The sequence below is a fragment of the Curcuma longa genome, chromosome 3 (genome assembly GCF_044706935.1).
Source record: "Curcuma longa cultivar G26 ecotype Majalengka, Jawa Barat chromosome 3, ITB_CL_G26_1.1, whole genome shotgun sequence".
Taxonomy (NCBI): Eukaryota; Viridiplantae; Streptophyta; class Magnoliopsida; order Zingiberales; family Zingiberaceae; genus Curcuma; species Curcuma longa.
In genome coordinates, this window is record NC_133863.1 from 7,206,888 (window position 1) to 7,231,011 (window position 24,124).

At 35.9% G+C, this 24,124-nt stretch overlaps 4 protein-coding genes across 4 annotated transcripts; 2 read left to right on the top strand and 2 right to left on the bottom strand.

The window, feature by feature from the left end:
- The first annotated feature begins 943 nt into the window (after positions 1 to 943).
- Positions 944 to 1,394, top strand: LOC141823583 (FCS-Like Zinc finger 17-like). The gene is made up of 2 exons (XM_074710879.1): positions 944 to 1,134; positions 1,211 to 1,394. Exons 1-2 carry the CDS (start codon positions 944 to 946, stop codon positions 1,392 to 1,394), a joined length of 375 nt encoding a protein of 124 aa, XP_074566980.1.
- A 1,502-nt stretch (positions 1,395 to 2,896) lies between these two features.
- LOC141825570 (late embryogenesis abundant protein Lea5-like) lies at positions 2,897 to 3,518 on the top strand. Its single transcript, XM_074712950.1, has 2 exons — positions 2,897 to 3,050; positions 3,148 to 3,518. Exons 1-2 carry the CDS (start codon positions 2,998 to 3,000, stop codon positions 3,356 to 3,358), a joined length of 264 nt encoding a protein of 87 aa, XP_074569051.1. The 5' UTR covers positions 2,897 to 2,997; the 3' UTR covers positions 3,359 to 3,518.
- Positions 3,519 to 4,434: 916 nt separating this feature from the next.
- LOC141824016 (poly [ADP-ribose] polymerase 2-A) lies at positions 4,435 to 13,353 on the bottom strand. Its single transcript, XM_074711237.1, has 18 exons — positions 13,118 to 13,353; positions 12,885 to 13,035; positions 12,684 to 12,805; positions 12,004 to 12,085; positions 11,087 to 11,319; positions 10,858 to 10,987; positions 10,259 to 10,314; positions 10,057 to 10,130; positions 9,001 to 9,047; positions 8,848 to 8,897; positions 8,078 to 8,140; positions 7,119 to 7,199; positions 6,504 to 6,614; positions 6,278 to 6,353; positions 5,934 to 6,076; positions 5,782 to 5,855; positions 4,799 to 4,904; positions 4,435 to 4,704 (listed from the first exon to the last, which is right to left on the bottom strand). Exons 1-18 carry the CDS (start codon positions 13,238 to 13,240, stop codon positions 4,612 to 4,614), a joined length of 1,815 nt encoding a protein of 604 aa, XP_074567338.1. The 5' UTR covers positions 13,241 to 13,353; the 3' UTR covers positions 4,435 to 4,611.
- Positions 13,354 to 15,830: 2,477 nt separating this feature from the next.
- Positions 15,831 to 20,650, bottom strand: LOC141824254 (vesicle-associated membrane protein 724-like). The gene is made up of 5 exons (XM_074711509.1): positions 20,062 to 20,650; positions 18,085 to 18,226; positions 17,882 to 18,002; positions 16,342 to 16,404; positions 15,831 to 16,250 (listed from the first exon to the last, which is right to left on the bottom strand). Exons 1-5 carry the CDS (start codon positions 20,264 to 20,266, stop codon positions 16,092 to 16,094), a joined length of 690 nt encoding a protein of 229 aa, XP_074567610.1. The 5' UTR covers positions 20,267 to 20,650; the 3' UTR covers positions 15,831 to 16,091.
- Positions 20,651 to 24,124: the final 3,474 nt, after the last annotated feature.

The following is a 24,124-nucleotide window of genomic DNA, read 5'->3' on the forward strand; positions in this document are numbered from 1 at the left end:
CCGGTACAAATCTCATTTCATATAGTAAGCAAGTCGAAGAATCTACTACTCCTACTTTTGAAAAAAAAAATACTTTAGATTAATAATTAAAAAAATAAGAGAAAGAAGAAAGCAAACCTTTCAGCTAGCTATTTGAAAAACGATTCTACCAATTTTCATCACTTTAGAACGAAAAAGGGGAAAGAAGAGAAAAAAAAGTTCCTTGATCGGTTTGCGAGAAGGATTAGAGTACGAGGGATTATATTGAGTCAACTTACGCTACTATATAATAGATTTTTTAAAAAATTATGGCCTTAAAAAATATATATAGGACGACTCTTTTGCCTTAATAGCCGGTCCTGATTGATTCTTTTGCATCCTAATAGACACGGTCCTGATTGATTCTTAGCTTCAAACCCTTTATGATAAATATTTACCAAAAGTCGAAAGAAGCCCTTATGCTGTTGGTTTAGCAAAAATGTATATTTTTTTCATAAAAAACATTATCATAAAATTAACCTGTTATCATTCAAAGGGAAAAAATTCAACTAAGGAATTTGTGTGAATAAATAAATTTTGAACTTGTTTTAGTTAAAACATTATAGAAGAAAAATTTTGATTATCAAGAGCTCCATTTAGTGAAATGTTCATTTATTTATTACCATTATTATTTCAAGTAAAAGTCGGATGTTTTTTTTTATGTTTTTTAATTACATTATTTTTTTTTCACTGTTACTGCGTATTATTCCGTCTGGGTTGATACGATGCAGGCAAAAGTCCAAAAGGAAGACGTCGCATTCAATAATCCTGTTCCCCAATCCCCGTCAAGCAGAAGTTGTTCCTGAGCCACACCGCACCGCTCTCTCCATCGTTTAAATCACCCCTCTCACTGCTCCGCAACTGGAAACACGGAAGCCAGCAAAAAGAGAGAGGGAGGAGAAGAAAGCGAGAGAGAGGCAAAGGAATGGCCGGCTTAGGCGTTCTCCTCGTGGAATCCCAAGAGTCTTCTTCCATCCCAAAACACACCCACATCATAAGCCAAACCTCGCTCCCCAAGAACCTCTCCTCTCTCTCCACCTCCGGTGGCTTGTTTCTGAAATGCTGTGGTCTGTGCCGGAGAAAACTCCAAGAAGGGCGCGACATCTACATGTACAGGTTGGGGGAAGTAATGGGCGGCAAAATATTCTCTTTGTCTCTTTTTATTGCTAAATCATTTCTCTCACTTGGCCAGGGGCGACCAGGGGTTCTGCAGCGAGGAGTGTCGCCGCCGGCGGATATTTATGGACGAGGAGGGGAGGTGGAAGGACGAGCCGTACAGTTCGCTGGCAGGGGGTGTGGTGGTTCCGGCGAAGCGCGGCCGACAGGGGAAGGCGGAGTACGGGAAGCAGGCCGAGGTGTTGGGTTCCACTTGTTAGGGCTCAGTAGTAGTACCAATATTAGTAGGAGATGGATGGGTACGAACAGGATGAGAGGGAGCGTAATAGGATTTGGGTTGGTTCAGGGCCGGGGTTTCTCCAAAATACCCGTCCTTTGTTATTATTTTTGTTTTTGTTTTTAATTTCAATTTGAATTCATCTGGTCTTGAAATGAAAATTTTGATTGTTAGCTTGTCTCTTGTTGTAGCATTTCATATATGCTTAAGACCAAAATGAAGAAACTTAATTGGAAATGGAATTGTGCGAAGGCTCCACACGAGTAATTTGATGTAATTTCATTATTCACTTTTGACACGATTGAAGAGATTAAATCAAAATCAGATATTGACAAAGGGCATTCACATGATTCCGTGTATGAGGGCTGGACCCGAGGGGGAGGCCCAAGATGCCTCCGCAGGCGCAAAAAAAGTATTATATATGTTCAATCTTGATGAATATTAATAATAAAGACTTTTTAATTTTTTTTACTTCTCGATATTAATTCATAAATTGTGTAGTGTAAAATCGAGATTATTTTGTTGTTGCTTAATCAACTTAAGAATGTGAAAGATTAAATATTTTATAAAATTAGGTACTTCGATTTTCAAATAAATCACATGACAAAATTAATTAAAAATTCTAATTACATTTTATCAGTACGATATATTTTAATTTTTAATTGTTCTTTTTACAAATATTCATTCATATATTTGTTCACATTTTTCAAATTGAATTTAAAATATTTAAATTAATTATAAAAAAATTAAAAATTAATTGTTTTCTAATATATTTTTAATATGTTATTAAATATAATCAATAAAAATGACTATTAAATATTTGTCTAGCGTTTAAAATAATATTAATTTGAAGTTCAGAAGGATGATATTATTTGAAAGGTATTTTTTTTAAAAAAAAAATCACAGTAGACTAAGAAATATCAGATGGATCCTCATTATTATTTTTTGTTAATTGCATATTTACCTTTGAAGTGCACGCTCGGGTTGTATATCCTAGTGAAAAGTTAAATGTCATTCGATCCAGTGCACTATCGAATGTTTAGTTGGAAATAGGTCAAAATAATATATATAAATTTTCATTGGAAACATTATCTGTTACTAATTGAGCATATTGTATTTTTTTTTTTTGTCTTTTTTGTTAATAAACAATCCTAACATAACACAATAAGCTAGATTCCAGATCATTTTTTTTAGCGAACCCTCTCCGCTTTTAGCTTTGCCTCCGAGTCCGAGTACACACAGCCAAAAACAAGGAACTTGGTCCTGATAACACATTGCGTGAGGAACACGAGAGGAAGGGACCACGGTGCAGACTACGAATTCAAATTGGCTTCGACTTTTCCTATTATTTATGACAACGTGGGGAAGGGAAGACGCATTCGACTTTCTCCCCCCACCGCCTTTTTGTTTTTTCCATCCAAATCCTACATCGCTACCTATAAATCCCCACTGCCATTTCCCCCTCTTCCTCGCTAACCCCTAACCCCGGAGGCCAGAGAGAGCGAGAGAAGAGAAGAAGGAGAGGAAGGGAATCAGAAGACCGACACGAATCCTTCCTTAATTTCTTCAGACCCATTGATTTAGCAATGGTGCGCTCTCTTTCCACCCTCTCCCGAGGCATCGCCCTCTTTTTTAACAGGTACGCTGCAGCATTTTAATTGATTCTGAGGCTCATATAGCAGCCTCTCTCTTCATATGCAATCTAATGATAACTAATTAATGAATGATGGATACAGAAGGGCATACTCTGCTGCAGCTTTGGCGATGTTGGAGAAGAGGACCACAGTGCTCTCCACCACCACTTCTTCTGTTGTTTCTTCCACTTCTTCGTCTTCATCAAATTCTTGGATGCCGGATCCGGTGACTGGAAATTACAGGCCCAGTGATATAGGCGCGCAGGTCGACGCGGCGGAGCTCCGAGCGATGCTTCTCTCCAGCAAACAATAAACTACCATTGAAAACGCGTAGTTCTGCAATTCTGGACTTTGTTTCCTTATATTTCTAATTGATTTCAACAGAAAAGAGGATAGAAGATTAACATTACAATTGGCTTCTATGAAACTGATGGATGAATAATATTCTCATATATTATAGTTTTTGAATTGTACATCTTTTAGCAGAATGCGAAAACAAGATTAATAAATCAGGGTCAGGAATGTGAACGACGAGCAAACAACCAAGATAATTTTCAAGAGAGAAAAAAAAAGTAAAGAGCTTAAAAAAAGGAAAACGAATCTACCACAGTCGTCAATAAATGACACATGTGGAGAAGAAGCTACTGAAAAAATAAAATAAAATTTGTCTGCTGACTCACCTACTAAGTCTGACGAAGAATCATGCACCTAGAAGACGTGTGTTTGTTCTCCTGATTGCTTGGATGATTTTTGAAGAAATATTTCTAACTTTCAGGTGCAAACAAAAGGAGGAAAATATGGTAACTAAAATCCACTGCCGCACTGCCTACCCAATCTGTGTGGATAGTGCCACGTATATATGGCTCTGGCCCGTCATACACAATGGCCTGCATTGGAAAAAAGTTAGCTAGGTGGACTTTGGTGTCAACTTTTTCTTTTTTTTTTTTTTTTTCAAAGGCGGACAGAGTACACTAACAAGTTTCTACTAGCTTCTGTAGATTCGGATACTTCAGCGGCTTCTTAAATCTCTCCTCGACTAGTTAAGCCGAGTACCGCCACAGAGCAAGCCCACCTTCGGCACATCCTCAACTAACTCTCAGGAGGAACTACAAATTTTCTGGTGAACTCGCATTGTCCTAAGAAACCAAGCACCGCACCAGGCAAGCCCACCTGTGGCACATCCTGAAAACTTCCACTCAGGAGGAACTACGAGTCTACTTCTTGTGAGCTAAAATTCTCCCTAAGAAACATCCACCTCAGCTGAACTCAACCTCAAAATACTAATCACCTTACTGCAGAACAGAAAACCCAGTGAAATAAACTAGGGTTGCACATACATGAAGCTATTCCTAAACAAAACAAAACAAAAAAACAGATTGCACCATAAGATTGATTGTCACCAAAGTTATATTGTCCATTCAGATGAAAGAAGAATCATGTTCCACATACCACAGGATTTTTTTTTTTTTTAGTGATTTAACCTTCAGCCACCATAATGATGTACAAAATACAACAAAATTCTCTAGGTTTTGAGATATCACAACTAAATGTGACTGAAGCAGTTGGTTAATGTTTGAAATTGAACTGCACATGAATGACATACTGCATCCGAATCTGCTCTACGTTGTACACGATGTATTCATTGTACAGCAAGCTACTCTGCATGATTCATGAGATGGTTTGTAGTTGTTGCTTCATGCAAAATTGTGATCTTAGAGAGTTAAACCAAATACTTTAGAACATTAAATATTACCTGGAAACCATTCTTTTTTTTGGGTATTCCAAGAGGAACAATCACACCATCTTCGAGAATCTGGGAGTCCGACATGTTAGGAGCTGTGGATCCAACCCCTTTTGTACTGTAAAATCATATAGAATATCAATATACTGCATATATTACTCCAACAGGAAAGAGTTCCACAAAATCTACATGGTTTAGAAGTCTTACTATTATACTATATGGGCAGATGCTCCATGTGCCACAGATCCACTACCATTTCTAGAATCACTCGGGATCATCTAGATGAGGCTTAGAAAAAAGGCACCAAATAGAATGTAAATATTATAGAGGGCCCTCTTCTAGCCGCTCCATTGGTCTGAATCAAAGCCTAGCCACTGATATTTGTGCATTATTAACTGAGATCAGACAACTAGAAGAGGGTCCTTGATAGGCTATCCTTTGAAGGGCTACTCCATAAGAGTTGTGTTCTATCTGATAGGTGACAGGAACATAGACTATGGTTTCCAATTGGGTATCTCACAATATGCATTACATGAAAATTTACCGGTCGTCTTCATGGTGTAATTGTACGAGTAAAGCTTCAAGGCATAGTACATTAATCCTTAATTTTCTTTCCGTCAGTTAGCAAGTCAATGGGGCAAGCATGATTAAATGTGGAAGCATGCTCCAAAATAGTTTTATCAAGGGCAATTCATTGTCCTAAATATCCAAGTTAAAGGATGATAATATTTTCAGATCAACAAAAATGATTGCATTTTATTTATATCACGTCAATAGGCAAGCATAAATGCTGAACCACATTTGGCTTTAAAAAAAGTACGTGAAATGTAGCATAATTCAGTGAACTAGGACAAAAATATATCCACCTGAAAAATTGCCAGAAAGAACAAGCTGTGATATATTTGATGCCTCCCTTAATGTGTCTCATTTTCCAATAATCATATGCCAAACAAATTTAATTCTAATGACAGAATCTAGCAAAGGTTGATGCAAACCTTAATTTCCCCTCAGGTAATTGATCAGCATTATAATTAGCAGACAGTAGCTCAGCCATATCACCAAGTGCAACCTGTGGGAAAAGGTAGTCTGAATCAACAAAAGCTAAAAATTGAAAATTAAATGTTGTTAGTTACCGTATGGCATTTACCTCACAAAGGAGCAGCACTCCTTCTCTGGACTGTGTTGATGCATAACAATAATTTGCACTCTTTGAAAACATATCGGCAAAATAAACTCCCTTGCCAAACATGTAACCAGTAACGGGTGCTTCTGGAGGTGCAATCCTCAACCCTGATGTTCAAGGATCACGAATAAATTCATCAAGAAACTATTAACGTCTTTTCAGTTTAATAAAATAATCCAATCTCAAGAAATTCAACAATGAATAGAACCTTCCTAAATGAGAAAATAATTAAAATAAACTTCCATGGAACTAATTTCAGTAAGCATGAAATGTCAATGACAAACAACATTCACTCGACAAAGGGACACCTTGAGAAAGGATCCCGGTCCAGTTTGTGAGTCGAGAGCCATGCCACAGAAGCATCCTATTCTTGGTGTTAGAGTACTGTAACAGAGTAATAATCATTTTAATGAGAAGGAATCAGTAAGAATTTATGGCATAACTGTGTAATAATTTTAACTCTGTATAGGCACACAGTATGGTAAACAAATAGATAAAACATAAAAAATGTGAGACAAATGGATCCATTTTAACCTTTTTGAATCGTTCAAGTTCAGCTTTCCTGGAAACCTTAAATATCTGCACAATATCAACAGTATAGCCTGAATGTGTTTTGGCATGTGTATTCAACAAGTACTTCTTTATCTGGTAAAAAAACATCCAATGTTACAATTGACATATGGGGAGATAGCTTACCATAACAAATCTGACAAGAAGAATATCAAGGCTACAACCAAACTTTATTGTATAAATTAAAAATCAATATCCTATTTCAAATTTGTATCTTGTAAAATAATCATTCTGTAGTTATTATAGAAAGAAAAATCTCTATATTGGTACAAACACAAAAGATGGCACTATAATGCATACAAATTGTAAAGATTTAGTTAGATGTACGTGTCAATAGATACGACAAAGATATTAATTAACCTGATAATGGAAGACTTTTTAGTCACAGATTTTGGCTCCAAGACATTTGATGATATCCTAAGTCAGTGCATTGCTAATTTCAAAACTCAATTTATGACACTACTTATTGAATGTTTGTAGAATATCTGTTCTACAAATGCAAACTCAAAAAGGAATAAGCTTTTGTAGAATCATTTAGCATCAATCAGTTTTAACATGTAAAAGGAAAACAGAGATTACCATAGAGAATTCCTTGGTATCAACTTCGATAGGTGATAGTTCACATTGCAGTTGCTTGTATCGAGAATTTAGAGGGTCATCCTTCAAAGTTAAAAAAAAATTGCAGCCATATATGTCAGAAAAGAAAGCCTGCACTGCACTTCGTTTTGTTATCAAAACCAAATGAAATACACATGCACGAACTGTTTCAATTCCAGTTGCTTGTGCTTTGGGTTAGTGAGTTATCCTTCAACATGAAAAGAACCTCCAGTGGAATATTCTATACAATAAAGCTTGCACTCAATTGGTTAAGCACAACAAAATATGGCATATATCTTTTACCTGATATTGCTATTGTTACAATCTTTATTCTCATGCATAATATTTAAAAGATAAGTATTATCAATCAATATTTCTCAAAACAAAGCATAGCTTATCTACTTCCCAGAACAAAATTATCTTAATTGTAATATATGCTCCAAAACAAATATGAGATGGGGTGAATACATTTGGATAATGAGGTAGATTTTTTTTTCACAGTTTTTAACTAATATAAAGGTTTCATCACTATTGGAGAGGGAAGGACAACTATAACTTGCGAGACATCTAGCATGTGCAATTCAAAAATAAAAAAAAAGGAAAACGATTCTCAATAAAATCTACAATATCTGAAAGTATCCAGTTCGATTAATGGTGGTTTCTCAAAGATACTATGCTGGGAAAATATAACTATACCAAGAAAAATCCAAATGATAACTTAAAATGCTGTATGAATTTGGAAATTGTAACATCATAAAGGAGAGTTAGAAGAAAATGAAGTTTGTATTGGAACTCTGGAAGTTCTATGATTTAATTTGTTTAGTTATAGCAAACCTGAGACTTAAGAGCCTTGTGATTAGTTATTAGCACACACAACTCTCCATCAGTATCTTAATGCACTAATAAAAGACTTGTGAACTATTTTAGACGTCTAAAAGTACCTCTGCCTCAACATCAACCTTTAGAATTTTAGTAGCAATCTCAATCTCAGCTAAGCTCTCAACCTTCAAAAAAAAACACTATTAGATAAAGGAAGATCTGAAAACAGTATACACAGTAAATCATAAAACTCTAGGAAATAGGAGTAAGGGGTGTAACTGGATGCTGGTTTATGTAGATTAGAAACTAGAAAGAATCCTATGCAAATATCAGCAAAAATTTAATATGGAAGTCAGTGTTTTCTAACCAATAGTCAGTAATATATTACAAACATAAGAAATTGCATTAAGCCTAAAAAGTAAGAACTAGAAATATATACATTAACAAGAATATGTGTGAAGATCATAAAAACTCCTGAACTGAATAGTAGAATGAAACAAGCCATTAGTAGAGATAAATGTAAGTTAACATAAAATATCAAATACATCAGGCAAGCCATGAAGAAATCCCAAAACCGAATTCTTCTATGATTCATGTCCTGAGCAAATATAATCAAGTGAATCTGACTAGTAGATTCACAGTAGTACCAATTTTTACATAGTTTTGTGCAGATAAGTAGCTTAGAATCCTTGGACAACAACAAAGCATCATCATGTGAAATATGTTGGCAAACTGGTGAATCGTCCCTATGTACATGCAACTGTGTGTTCTAATTTCCTTTGCATCAATTCCAAACAAATTTTATGGAACAGGCGATTAACTCGAATACGAGCATATGAAGGTGGTGATACTTGCATCTTGATATTTGAAAGGGAAAGAGAGAAGTATTTACCATTTCTAGCTTTGCCTTTAATTTGCCAGGAGTGTCAATGACAAACTCACCTGCCAATGACATTATAGATATGAAATAGGGCCATTGTAGATAGTCAGTGTAAAAAAAAAAAAAAAAAGGAGAACTAGTATTAGACAGGAGCAGTGGCCTTACACATCTTTTTAAAACCAAAATCATGAGGAATCACAGTATAGAATTCCCTGCAAAAATAAATCTTAGAAATAAGAGAACAGATATTTACCACTGTAACTAAAAAGAATAATAAAATGCAGAAATTGACTAAATAGTAGTCATAGCGAGAAGGAAAGCAACTCATATATAGCCTTAGAGTTTCCAGGTTCAAGTACTAACACTGAAATCTGAGAAGTTTTTCTGTGGAAACAATAGAAGAAGTATGGTCCTTTGTTATGGTGATGGCATGAAGTTTATTAGCTGATTGGCTAATTTTTTTCAGATTTGTTTCTTCCTACAGCAAAGCTTGCTAACATGTCCATTCACTCAATTTTCATCATTGTAGAAATTTGTATAGTTGATTCATATTTTACCAGAGCATACTATCAGCCAAACTTATCGAAGCTGGATTGCTAATTGGTTATAGCTTGTTCAAGAGTTTGGTCAAACATGTTAGCATTATGTTCAATTCAAAAGTATAATGAATGTGTTCGACATGATATACAAACACTTTAATCAAAACATTGATTTCTGATCAAGATGTGCAGTTAAAGGACCTGAAGTAGGGCTTACCAAACTTTAATGATGAAAGATTTAAAGAAATTGATAACTTAATCGCTCAACAAGATTATAGGAAGAGTCAAGGAAAAGAACGGTGACATAACTTGATGATTGATATATGTATGGGTATCTACCTTTCAATGTTCAGAATAATCATATGACAAACCACGCCAAACTCTATAGATGCATTGATTAAAATAGAATGTTTAGCTACAATAAAGGAGAGTGATTGAACTTTTTTTTGGCAAGAATTTAATAACATCTAACAAAGTGATTAGATGTTACTGTAATCAGTCTCCTCATCTTGTTGACAATCTTTGCCATGGTAAACTGGCATGCTTATCCAGACAACCATGTGCTCTACATATGCAAAAATCTAGCACTGATCTCTGAGAACAGTTAGACTACCACATTAAGTAAACAAAAAACTGCATGAAGACAGTGCAAGACAAGAATGTCTTATGATCGACTGCCTACCCACTTAATTCTTCATATTTTTTCTTGTTAGATTGTCCAAGCGCCTCTGAGATCCTTCTCAAAACATCATAACCCTATGTAAAATATGAATAAACCAAATTAAGATAGCAAAAAAAGACATAATTTGCCAAAATATTGTAGAAATTCACTCTCTGTCAAATTTTACAAGCTGCTTTAATATCTAGAGATTTGGGAATTTTACCTTTAAAATGGTAGACTTACTCAGTTTGCCAAGTGGTAGCTTTTCAGCATTGTAACCTGGATAAAGAAGGATAGACTGTTTAACCTGATAATGAGAAGACAGAAAGTAACCAGCTCTAAGAAAATCATATTTAAATTGAAGACACGAGTAAATCTAGAGTAGAAGCCACAATAATCAATACATGATGAATACCCATTGCCAATTATGCAATGACAGCATGGAAAAATATAATTAAATTGCACCCATAATCCATACAAATTTGGTTGGGTAGTTATGTAAAATTCCATTACATAAAAGCCATTCTATCACCCATCTAAAGAATTTGTAGCCCGCACAGATGGGCACACATTTACAGCTTCCAGGGAAGAATAATCATTTGCATCAAAATCTGATGTTTAGTGTATGTCTGCCTGTGAATTGAAACTTTACCATACACTACAATAAAGGCAGTTTGCTTTTATAGACATGTTGAGTTTATGCCAAACAAAAAAATCCAACTGAAAATAATATCATTAGCATAAGTTAGAAGTTAGAACCTTCTCCCAATCTTCTAAACAGATTATCAACATTGTCATTATTTTAATGAGTCAACTTATTACCTATTTCCAACATTTGCTGCTTCATCATGCTGACATTGCAGATAAGGGATACAAACTTTGCAATGCGAGAATCAAGCTTAGTGGGTCGAAGTTGATTACTAGTAGATCCATCAATCTTCCTATTAGGTATCTGTAATTTTAGACCAAATAATAGTGTTCAGACACATAATCTACTGCACTATCTGAGAAAAAAAGTATTCAAGGCAGCCATAGTAAGGCATGACACAACTGTTTCATTTTCTGAATCTGCATAGTCCATTTCCAACCAAGTATAACATTTCGGATGAAGTTTGAATTGTTTTCGTTGATGCCACCAATTCTTTGTCTTGGCGTAAAATTTCTTGTCAAATTCTTGTAATGCATCTTCTTGAGAAGTGTAAGGTCCTAATAACTTATCTTGACCTCTTACTCCAACTCTGCCCCATCTATTGTAAACCATGAATGATCTGCCATCATCAGATTCTGCAACAGCACCACGTCAGTTTACTCATAAAAATGATATTAAAGTCCCAAAACAATGCTGCAATATATAATATCACATTGAACACAAGAAAATTTATTAAGGAATGCACTGAGAATATCAGACTTCAAAATTCAAATGAAGATCTAGTGCCTAATATGCCAAATGGATTATGAGAAACAGTGACGCAGACATGATTCAGTTTTGGGAATAACAATAAGCACAAACCACAACTGTAAACCTCAGTGTATAAGAATGCACATTGTGACAGCATAAAATATATATGTATATATAGTTAGCCAAAATAGCTAGTGAAGAGACAGAAAATATCACATAAATGGAACTCAGAACTAAAGACATTGATACGCATACAACCCAAGAAAAATTGCTCATTATTCCCTTCAACCTTTCTGCCAATTTCTTTGCAGGTCACATAACTTATCTGTTGAGAACTATGTTGTTTATCAAGAACTAGCATAAATATTTTGTATTTGGACTGTGAAAAACATGTTAACTAAAATTGATTAGCTAACCTTCATTGTCCTTAGTTTCTTTTATATTTCTTATGTCCAGAAGCAAAATGATTAAACCAGTAATATTGTTTCAAGCATGAACTTGGACTTAATTAATTGCCGTTAAGTTGCTTGTTACATCGCACTCAAGGAAAAAGCATAGGAATTACTCACCTAGAGCTTGAATGACATAAAACTTGTTATTATTATCTCCTACATTAGTTTGATTTAATGTAGCACTATAGATCTCCTCGGCCTGCAACAATAAACAATTTAGCAATTTAATTACAATTCTTTGACCATAAACTAAAGTATAAAAATAAAATAACAATTTCAAGAAGGTAATATTACTGACACACGTTTTTTTGTCTTATTAACCACAGAACAAATGCACAAACCACAGGGTACCCATAAGGTTCCAAGTGTCAAACAATTTTATTCAAGGAACAACTAGCAAATAAGATGCGCCTTTCATAGGTCTACTTGTAAGTAATGGCTGGTTAAAAGTGCAGAAAATTCATAATGCATATTGAAAAAAGGGGTTGAATTAAATGTCATTCTGTGTGTACAACTTGCTTCTTAGTATTTATGTCTCATACATGGAAGCATGTTTTCCTTATGAAGTTAAAACTGAATATTGTAATTAGATACTATTCTATTCAATTTTAAAAATTAAAAAAAAATGTAGTAAAGAAAACTGTAAAATCCATCTCAGCCATCTCTAAAGACGTAACCCCTGCGGCCGTATTCCTGTGGTCATATAACAGTCACTCTTCTCGCATTGCAGATTTCATTCATTCTCGAGAAGAAAAAACATAGTTCCACTTAGACGATAATGTTGCTCGATTGGGTACCTTTTGTAAGACATGAAAGTTCGATTTTATATGACACGGGAGGAAGGGATCCAGAACGGCACCATTCTTCTTCGTCATCGTGACAAGCTTCTCCTTCTTACTTTTTCCTTCGTCCTCTTTATCTAACCGCAACCAATCGATTTAATTGACTATCAAAACCCCAAAGATAAGCACGCAGTCATGCAGACGACGAGAGACTACCTTTAGAAGCATCCTCCGGGGCATCATTCCTCCGCCTTTTCCTGCCGCCCTTGGAGGAGTCATCCTTAGTAGATTCAACGCCGCCAGCTGCCTTGTCCAGTGCGTCTGCCTCCTTCTTCTCCTTCCGAAGAGCGGCATCGAGGCGCCGGACCTAGGTAAGGAGAAAGAGATGAGTGATGGTTAGGGTGTGTGTGAGAGAGAGAGGGATAGGGAGCGTAGAAAAGGGAGCTTACGAGTGTGGGTTTGCTGCCGGAGGTGTCGAGGCCACGTAGGGAGAGCTGGGCGCGGAGTTCGTCGACCTTGAGCTTGGCGGACATGTTTCTACTCGTTCTAATTCCCAGAAGAAGAAGATTCATGAGAAACCACGAGAAATCATAGGTATATATAGAAAGGAGGGTGAGCCGGAAAAAGCTTGCGGGAGAAGGAAGAAAGGGGAGGAGACGAGGTGAGGAAATGTGAGTAGCACGACTTGATTTTTTTTTTTTTTTTTTTTTGGAATTAAGTAGACGACCTACTCGATTACTCATTTATAGCATTTGTTTTGGAATTAAATTTCCACTATTTATTCCCTACCAAATTTGTCTTCTATTCACCGTCGTATTTTTTATTTTTATTTTCTATCCAATTTATCCCACCGCGTAATTCTTGATCCATCGATCGGACCTCCTTTTAATATCATCTCGATCAAATACTACTTTTGACCCACCTACACGCTACTATTGTTCATATTATTTGCCCTATGCTAAATAATTACAAATGTCATTTTGAAATTCTTTTTTTGACTCCCCGATCTACATTTTTTTTCTCCATTTATCTGTATTTTTTTCACAATCATGTACTCCCGTCCCATTAGAGATTTTTTTTTTAAATCTCTTTACGGACCATATGCTAGCTAGTTGTACCAAAGCTAATACGTTTACCTATATTGATCAAATTTGATAACCAAATATTAATTTGTACTGCTCCTTGAAACATGCATGTTGAATCATTAAATGTCTTTATTTGACAAATTCAGACAAGTTTTGGTCGATACCGATCATAGATGTACAAACATCTGCATGCTACGTAGAATCGAATTGTTTGAATTTCATATATAGATGAATTCTCTATTACGTAGCTAGGATCGATCGATGTGTGCGGCTAAAGGGATGAGGAGATCGAATCGATGTTGATCCTTAATCGATGATGAGATCAACATCATGAAGAGGAGAATCACTTTCCCTTCGTGGTTAGAAGGATATATATATATATATATATATATATTACACTTCCAGCGAATAACCCCTGAAAACACACGTACAAAACCCCAAATAACGTAACATTGGTCGAGACCTAGCTCCACTTATGGATGTGTAGATAGATTGTTAGAGATAGATCGGGAAGAAATTAAACTGGGACGCGCGGCGGAAGTCTTCGCTCTGATGGTTTGCGACGGGGAGAGGAGGGAATTAAGGGAACTATAAAAATACGTACGAAGATGCTGGTGCGTGGCAAAATCTACTTGTGCTAGCTTGATGTTTCTCTGTGATCACGTTTAATTCGAAATTGAGACGTATTAGAATTTAATTTTAGGTAAAGTTTCGTTTGCGCCCTTAAAGTTTTAACTAATACATATATGCTTTCTAAAATTTTAATTAAAATATATCCTATAAATCATTGTTTTAACTTTTAATCATTTAATATCATTGATTAAGGTGGCGGAGTAATGATGTTAATATGTATGGTATATGTGTGTTATGTCTTTTTTTTTTCAAGGAAAATAATAATATTAATGATCAAGAGTAAAAGTATAAGAATCTAAAAATACGTAAAACACTAGAATACTGAAAAAAAATGGACGAGCTTTTTTCTTAATATTTACGTTGTGTATGGATAATGGAATTAAGCAAGTAACAAATAAAAAAGAAAGTTAGGGGTATTTCTATTAATATTCAATTTCATCTTGGTTCTTTAAATGAAATTGAAAATTGAAAATTGAAACTTGAAACTTGAAAGAAAGAATTGAGACCATCTACTTATCTATATATTTTTCTTCTTTCTATTAACTTCGATTGGCTGGAAATTAAATATGATGAAAACATAGATTAAAAATTATTTTTTTCTTTCATGACAAATAAGAAAATATAAATTTTGTTCATTTTCTTATATTGATCTTATCCTCTAACACCAAACACATAATAATAAATCTACGCATATGGATAGATAGATAGTAATATATAAATTAATTAATAATATTTTGACAAATCTACGATAAAGGACGGGGGCATTCAGTAGGGTACGTTGTCTTTCATTCAAGGGTGATGGCTAGAGGCCCCTTGCTCAGGTCCGGTATTGCATCGAATCTTTTTTAATTTTATCAAATCCAACTAAACAGAAATTACAAAGGATCTGGTAAAAATAAAAAAGAACAAAATAAAATCCTATGATTTTGTATTAATTTGAAAAATATATATATATTTAGTAATAACAAAGTTTTTATATACATAGGTCGTGTTAGATTTAATCTCATTCCGAGGTACTAGGTACTCATGGAGCATCAACTTTTCTCGTTTGAGTTTCTGTGAGCATGGATTACCAAATTGTCACTCAAATGAATGATATCTCTTCGACGTGAAACAAACAACCATATTTTGCTTCAGTCAAACACTAATTAACCTCACCAGCCGCTCCTCCGCCTGTTCCAGTGCCTCCCAGACATGCCGGAGCTTGTCGGCGATCAAATGCCGCCGGTGCCATTTCTTAAGCTCGATCAGACTGATCAAGCTCAAGGAAGAGAGGGCGGCAAGGAGGGTGAGGCGGCGGACTAAATCCATATGTTAGGAAAGGTTTGTGTGAAAGAATAGTTGACATTATGCAACCCAAAGGAGGGGGTTATTCCTTGCTTAATTGCAAAGGTAAAACAGACTACATAAGCAAGTATCTCTTAATTAAATAAGACTCATTCCAAACATATAGACCTTGTTTTTATATATAAAATGGCTGGCCAACAGCATTCCATAGCAAGGCAAATACGTTACAGCACCTTATGAAGAATACAATTCAATATAAACCATGCATCAAGGACGACTGCAAAGAAAAAGCCAAAATACGCATCCTAGTAAATATTCAAAGCTGGATTCCTTTTTCGTTTTAAAATTCTTTTTTTGTTTGATCTTTGTCACTAATGAGACGTAGTATAACTGGCCTCTGGCCCTGGAATCGTTTTGGTCAGTTATTCTGCTTGGTGCAGTTAAATCCATGGCATACAGAGACCCAAATGATGAGAACTAAAATCAACAAGATGGCGAGCACCACCAACTTGATCTTCATGTTTTGCAACCACATTCTTTTGCGTAATTTAGTCCCCTGTTTCCGGAAGCCTTGCGCCTGCAACAGGAACTTGTTAAGCATAGTCATGCAACTATGTTATATATGTGGCTAAGACTTGTGTTTTTAGTGTGTTTGGAGACTGGAGTACCTCTTTGTGCAAGTCTGTGGCCTTGTCTTGCAGATCATTCAGTTTCTCCCCGCGTTCCATGGTCTGAAAGGCACAAGCATTGGACCAGAGATGGGATAAGACATGAACAAATTGCAAAACACATATAACACAGCTAGCAACTTAGAAATTGTTGCAGGCCTCTGTTAAACTGAGATGAAGCCCACCTCATTCTAAAATGACCAATTTTATCAGACAGAGATATCCTTCTAATGTCGAAAGATTATACACCAATTTACTTGTTAATGGGCAACTAATGCTCATGAAACAACTTAGCTTCAACCATCTCGGGCACATTATCTCAGTTGTACTCATACGAAGAGCAGTGTTATTTCTTTTCCCCTAGAAAATAGATACCATGGCTTTAGATCTCATGTTGGCTCACATGATATGGGTGGGGAGATGTCACCTTCCACATACAAGCCAATACATCTGGAGAATCTTCAATGAAGGCTACTGGAAGCAATCCGGTGGCACTTTCCAGGGTGATTTTGGCAAGCTTCCAATTAGGCTTTCCTTCTCCCTCTCCTCTTCCCACAGTTTTGAAACGTATCTCACCACGGAGGAGAAATGCATCGTCCAGGATTCAAAATCACCATACTTCACTAGCAATCTCAACTAGGAGCTGAGATCAACTCACCTTATAATCTCCCCTCTCCTCTTCCCACAGTTTTGAAACGTATCTCACCACGGAGGAGAAATGCATCGTCCAGGATTCAAAATCACCATACTTCACTAGCAATCTCAACTAGGAGCTGAGATCAACTCACCTTATAATCTTAACTAGATCAAAAATCGCCTCACTTCAGTAATAATTACCTCACCTCAATAGTGGTTTCTTCCTCCTCTTTCTCTGTCTGCTAACTGACAGCACCCCGGCACATCATCTGCACCATCAATCTATCTTGTGCTAACCAAGAACCAAAACCCAATTCAGAACGAGATTTTGAATCTTGGTAGATGCAACGTTAACTAAAGGTTTTGCCATTTGCATAAGTTAGAGTTTGTGAGAAAAAAAAATTATCTCAATTTAGACTTATTGACACGTTGAAATATGATATATGCCTGCTACACACGTAACCTAATGAAGAATTTGATGACTACTTTCAGGGGCCCACTAAATGAACATCTATTACTACTACATGAATATGGATATCAAGCTACAAAGAAGGTTCACAGGACTACAACTGGATAGTTTACTTGAATAAACCTACAAGACAACCACTGATGGGCTAGGAGTCACATAAGAGGTTGTCTAATTGACATTTGTAAGATTGACAAAAGAAGGAATAGTTTAATGTCATTTTAATCTGCTTAAGCTTCTTTTGGAAATTGTATCCATTTCAAGGACAGTGCAATGAGTGGTTAGTGCACCTAAACACTGAATGCTGAGAACGAAATTAATTAAAGTCATTATATATCCACAATAATGAAAATACTCACATTATAGGGTACTAGGATTCTATGAATGTCATAAAACTATGAAGAAAAGCAATTGAAATATATAACACAAGTCAAGCACCTTATTGATGTTCTCCAACATAACATTTTTTACTTCTGAAACTTGGACTTTAACCTTTATAAGCTTATCAATCTCATCCAGATGATCAATTATATACCGCATGTGCTCCTTTATGACTGGGCTGTGACAAAGAAACCAATCTCATTGTAACAGATGAAGACAAAAGATGATAAGTCCATCAAACAGCAATTTAATAAGAATACCTGAAATCTTTATTAAGACTCTTTGCTGTTGCTGTATCAGCTTTGCCACCTCCATATCTTTTTATAAAATCTGTTTTCAGTCGCTCCAGGAAAGCAATAGAGACGTTTCTAGTAACAGTGTCTTTGGTAACAACACAATAGGCTGCACGTGTAGAAGTGAAAAATAGGCATCTATATTAGAAGTATTTACATATACATCTATTGACAAAGTATGGTTCATCAAGAGGGAACCCCATCCAACTCAAAATGCCTGGCACTTTCGTAGGAATCTCTTTGTACTTAAGTATATTTAAGGAACTTCATTTGAAGATGTGGAACTAAGAGGTGGAATTTTATCTATTTCTCTTATTGCCTACTCTCTTTAGCACAATCCACTTGAATACACCAGGAGTTTGGCGATGGTTTGACAAAAGGGCAAATTTCCTCAAAAGTTCCAATCTTTATCAATATTATGGTTTTAACATTGCTGAAGGATTAACCTCCCACCCTAACCTTAGATCTAACATTCTTGGTCTTTATCACTCTATTGTCAATGTCAAGTACGATCACTAGACAACTAATGTGGCAATACGATATTGACTACTGCTACTCATGTAGACTTACAGAATAACCTGTATCTGCTGCTAAGTATATTGGAAATATACACAGCAACCACTTTTCTTAATTCAAATTTATAGGGTATGATGGGAGACCAAAGTAAAAAAAAGGTAAATGAGAGTGGATGGGCACATCCAATCTTTGCTTAGGTGTGTAATCTAATCCCAAAGTCATGCAATACGAGTTGGAATTTCATTGGGGGTTGCTAGGTGCAGTCCATAATGCAGTGAAGCAGGCAAGCAAGCACACATCTAGGTCTTGCCATCGCACATATCGAAGAACTTGTAGTGTGATACTCCAATTTAATTCCACATGCTGAGTTGTGTAACTTGTGGGCTAATGAAAGAAGTTTATAATTTTAGATGAGTAAGCTACTCTTTTCTTTTGGGCTTAAGCATTTTGGGCTAATGGTTAGCCCTGACAAGTTCATGGGTTGATTCTCTCATCCATGCAGGTAACAACAATTGGTAACGAAGTGGACCTAATCCTAGTAGACAAAACAAACATTCAAGATTTGAACTATAAGTTGGACTTAGAGTTTAAGCAAAATGTTAAACCTTAAATGGGGAGATTATGATGTGCCACTTTAGTCCTATACAGTGGGTTATTGGCTAACGAATGAGGTTTACAGTCGTGTATAAGTGAGGAATGTTAATTTTGTTTAAGGATTTTTTACTAATGGTTAGACATAATAAGTTAATGAGTCAGTTCTTTCAGCAAAATATGTTTGTTTTCTCTACTGGTATTTCCAAATGAATGTAGGAATTAAGATGACGTTTTTATGTGAATTTTTGACAATATTTTGCTCATATTTTCTCTATACCTTTTTTGCATATTATATAAACTCAGATTCTCTTTATCAGGTAGGCTTAGGTACAACTCATTGTATCACTCTTCACCCTCTTTCTTGTTCTTGTGGGCGTGATCTTGTGTTAGAAAAGATTGCTCTCGAATTCAATCAAGGTATTGATTTATTTCATCTGCCACTCTAAACGAAGATGCCGCCACATGGCTTTCGTGTGGGGATGATCACATTTAAGAACATTACTTTCAATCTACAAAGGGGAATTTGAAGGCTTCGAGGTCCATAAGTAGCAGCAGTCTAAGACTCTGAGGAACTTAAACATGCTGACCTTCTCTTCTTATATGTACTTTTAGAATAGTAAGTAAAAGGAATTGGCAAACCTAGCTACAAGCCTACAACGAGTAACTCCACCTTGCGCAGACGTGCAGATACAATCCAGTGGCATCTTAGTTCGCTCACGAGGCACGAACCCTGAAGATCTAGAACCACATCGAAATACCAGCAGGCAACAGCTCCCTTTTGAATCAAACAAAAGACTAAAAGCAAGGTACACGGATACGAAATCAGGGAGTTACCGTAGCCACTGTGTACGAGAAAGATGAAGGCGTGGCCGTCGCACGCGTAGGTGGACACCTTGTCGGAGGAAGGCAGCTTCTGGAGGCACTGCGCCGCGATGGCAGGGAAGTTTCCAGTATATTCTGTATACTCGGCTAGAACCACCGTCCCCCGCGCCACGAACCCATAGATAAACCACCCTTCCTTCCCTTGCTCCGCCGCCATCGCTCACTCCGCCCTTCTCCTCCTCGCTCGATCTAGATCACGAGGTAGCGAGAGTGAGCAGATCGGAATTCCACAATCTATCGCCGGCAGTTTTCCCCCGGATCGGATTGCTTCGCCATCGTGCCTCCGACGATGGCCAATTTTGTCCACCAGAAGCTACGCCGAAGTCTCGTCTTTAGAGCGACAGCAGTCCACACAACTGCAGTGATTCTCGACGAAGTCCAGCAGCAAACAGCGAGCAGAGATATTTATAAGACACCATGTGGAGGATAGGGCAGTTTGATCTCTGGGCGATGCTGCGTGATGAATTGATTTAGGCAGCGGATTACGGAGTTGGTGCCGCCTGTTCTAGAAAGATCGATTTTGTTTACTAGTAGACATTATAATTTGTAGTTGCAATTTGGTCCTCGTTTATTGAATTATTTATTTTCTATCGCGCAAACGGTGGAAGAAAGGAATCAAAATGTAATAATTCTTGGAGAAACAAAATTCATAAAACTACTTAATTATGATCATTGATATGTGGAGACGTTGCTGGATTGGGCCGTCGGTCTAAGACTCAGAGAGCAACTGGAAAGCAACGAAATAATGAAAAGGTATCAAACAATGTCTACTGGGCCTATGAAAAGTGCTTGTTACTCATTTACTTGGGCAGGCACGCTCGTCACCCAGTCAACTTCGACCAGATTTATGAAAAGTACTCATTACACTATGAGCTCGAATTCAAATTCGAGCCGAATCTAAATTATTGGCCGACTTCAACCATCTATTAGAACAGTGTCATAATATGATACGAATTATAAACTAAGTCCATTTCATGGCCATAATGTGGTGTTAAAATAATATATATATATATATATATATATATATATATATATATATATATATATTTTTTGTTGAAGTTGTTTCGAAAATTCCTAATAAAAAATTAAGTTTGCCAATATTAATTAATTGTGACAGTTACTGTGTTAATTAGATGTGATGGAGTTCGTGTGTAGTTCGATCGTGAGGGATAGGTATGCCTTGTTGAACGGCTGCCTGGCTCGTTAATATCCAAACCAAGCCGAAGGAAAGCATCTCTATGCATGGCCCGATCGAACATTATAAATTAAATTAAATAATTTAACTTAAAATTAATTCAAAGTTATTAATTCGGTTTCATAATTTTAATTCAGTTTAAATTTTAATATTCTACTAAATACTATCTATATATTGATATGCATATATATAGTTATCAGTTTCATCACGATATATAAACTAAAATATATTAAAAAAAAAGATTCACTACTTTTTAACCAAAACCAATTTTAAAAATTGAAAATTTCTATTTAATTCAATTTGGTTTGTCAATTTTAAACTAAACATTACTTACATAATCCTCTCTAGTTTCTGTGCTCGCATCGCCCCATCTATTCTGTCTGTCCTCCATGCGTTATCCACGTGCGGACAATACCTATTATTATTATTATTATTTTTAATTAATTTTCAAAGTTTTTAATCGTCGAAAAGAACACTCGCAGTTAAAAAAAAAAAAAAAAAAGGGCCCCCCTACAATTACGGGCCCATTATTTATGGATCTCGCAGGCTTTGTCCCTCTTCAATTCTGCCGAGCGATTAATAATGATTTATGTAAAATTAAATCAAAACAGGAGACGGGGAGCGGAAAGAGAGATGCATTAACTCCGTGTAGTAGTGTACTAGTGTTTTTCAAAAATAGACAGCTTTGCGCAGCAAGAATCTCAGTGGCTCGCCCAACTCAATCACATCGATAGATCTAAAAGTTCGCAAACTGATGACTGATCGTGAACAGAACAGTAGTTTGTTTGTCAAATACGGCCGGTGCCTGCTGTGAACATGAACCTGGCGACATGCTTTGTTATTCTAATTGGCTACTATATACCTCTTTCTTTTAAGCTCTTTTTTTTTTTTTTTGGTTTGTTTGTTTGTTTGTTTTCGCCGTGCAAGGGAATCGAGCATTTACTAGTATATTCATTACCAGATTTGTTTTAAAAAATTCTTCAAAAACTCAAACTCGCTCGCAATAAAAGGCATATATCGTTAGAGTTAATTAGTCGTGTCCCTAGGTAGGTAGGTAGGTAGCTAGCTAACGAGTACCAATATAATTAATTACCCCATGTCCTGGAATTATTGAGTGCATTGATCGCGATATTATTTCAGGCTTCAGAACCAGGCGGGAAAGTGATGGTGATGGATTTTAATGGTGGTCAGCCTTTGATTTACTATTTCTTGTACTTTTTTGTTTCTTCTTCTTGTTTGATATTATAATTTGTATTCCACAAACATTAATTACTCTCTCTATATATTTTCCCTTCTTCGTCTACCAATTTAAGCGACGTACGGCCGCTTAATCTAATCACCATAGTCAAACGTTTAATAATTAATTCGAGTTGTTAATTTTTCTGGATTTCATGCGTATATGCCTCCAATTAGATGCATAGCAACGTAACTAGCAAGGCCACCGTAGAAAAAGGCTGAGAATTGAGATAACATATATATATATATATATATATATATACACGATCGAAATGGAGTGAATAATTAATTTGATGTCCTGGATTGTTATTAGATTATTTTGTGGCTGCAGTGAAATGAGTGCGGGCAGATGCAGGAGCCAGCGGTCATTATCACACTGCAACTATTTGATTCTGTTCTTGGGGAAGCCTTTTCGAAACATGAATCCCACTGTATATGCATCTCGGCACACATGGTGTGTGGCATGTGTCGTGTCACGTGTGGTGCATGTGTGGATTGGATGTATGCATGTGGTGGTGGTTATTATGAGAATTATTGAATGAAATCGATAGATAATGACACGAATGATTACACATCATGATTAATCATAACCCTAGATACCACACTACCCCACAAGCATAATATTCCGGGTTAATTACTCATCATCTCCGCCTTTACCCACCAATGCTTCATGCTCGAGGTACGTATTAAATACTAGCTAGCTAGCTAATTGAAAAGACCGGTAACACACCACTCTTGAGAAAAACTATAGTGTCTCCATCATGCATGGAAATTAAGGAGGTTTTTTTAAGGCATACATAAATCTTAAAACGAAGCTTAATATATATATATATATATATATATATATATATATATATATATATATATATATATATATATACATAATAAATCTTGTTAATTGTTTACTACTTATTATACTACCAATCATTCTCTTTAAGTTAAGGTCTCGCTATCTAATCATTCTTAAATTTGTTTCTTGTACCCTAGACTATATATCCACCTTAATATAATTAGCCATTTGTTCAATGACACGCATATATGACTATAAACATATATATGAAATTTAAAGCTTTCCTTTAGAGGTCATCACCGACTTATATGTGTTTATACCTCTCGATCGAGTGACAGGTAACAAATTAAGCAGCATCAACCTTATAAATCAATCTAATTAGTAGAACATTAGGATTGAGAATTCGAAAAAATTAAACTCATGTGCAAAACAACCTTTTAGTCTAATCTACTATCCCCTAAAGTAAAATTAAATGACCTCGATGACAGGGTCGACCCCAATCATTTTAAAATCAGTACATAATTTAATCTCAATCGTTTATCCTCTTATCGCGACTTTTTTTTTTCTCTGCTTTTTTTTCCGAATGAAATCAAAATTTTAGCAACTCACCAGAATATTTTTTTGTCTCCTATTAAAATGGTGGAACCAACCATGATCAGATGTATCATCATCTTTATACCCCAGTACCAGATTGCTTTGTTCTACCATACATACCCATACGAGCAGAGTAATTCCCCTCAGCGTCCTTCCTCGCTCTCTATATATCATGCTATGAGCAGCCACTGACATGCCCC

Coding starts and splice junctions, on each gene's coding strand:
- LOC141824016 (XM_074711237.1), bottom strand. CDS start 13,240: ATGAATCTTCTTCTTCTGGGAATTAGAACGAGTAGAAACATGTCCGCC. Junction 7,200..8,077: donor AGGTTGATGTTGAGGCAGAG/GTACTTTTAGAC, acceptor TTAACTTTGAAG/GATGACCCTCTAAATTCTCG. Junction 4,705..4,798: donor AAAAAAAGAATGGTTTCCAG/GTAATATTTAAT, acceptor TGAATCATGCAG/AGTAGCTTGCTGTACAATGA.
- LOC141824254 (XM_074711509.1), bottom strand. CDS start 20,266: ATGGCGGCGGAGCAAGGGAAGGAAGGGTGGTTTATCTATGGGTTCGTG. Junction 18,227..20,061: donor TCTCGTACACAGTGGCTACG/GTAACTCCCTGA, acceptor CTACACGTGCAG/CCTATTGTGTTGTTACCAAA. Junction 16,251..16,341: donor CCACAGACTTGCACAAAGAG/GTACTCCAGTCT, acceptor TTCCTGTTGCAG/GCGCAAGGCTTCCGGAAACA.
- LOC141825570 (XM_074712950.1), top strand. CDS start 2,998: ATGGTGCGCTCTCTTTCCACCCTCTCCCGAGGCATCGCCCTCTTTTTT. Junction 3,051..3,147: donor ATCGCCCTCTTTTTTAACAG/GTACGCTGCAGC, acceptor TGATGGATACAG/AAGGGCATACTCTGCTGCAG.
- LOC141823583 (XM_074710879.1), top strand. CDS start 944: ATGGCCGGCTTAGGCGTTCTCCTCGTGGAATCCCAAGAGTCTTCTTCC. Junction 1,135..1,210: donor CGCGACATCTACATGTACAG/GTTGGGGGAAGT, acceptor TCACTTGGCCAG/GGGCGACCAGGGGTTCTGCA.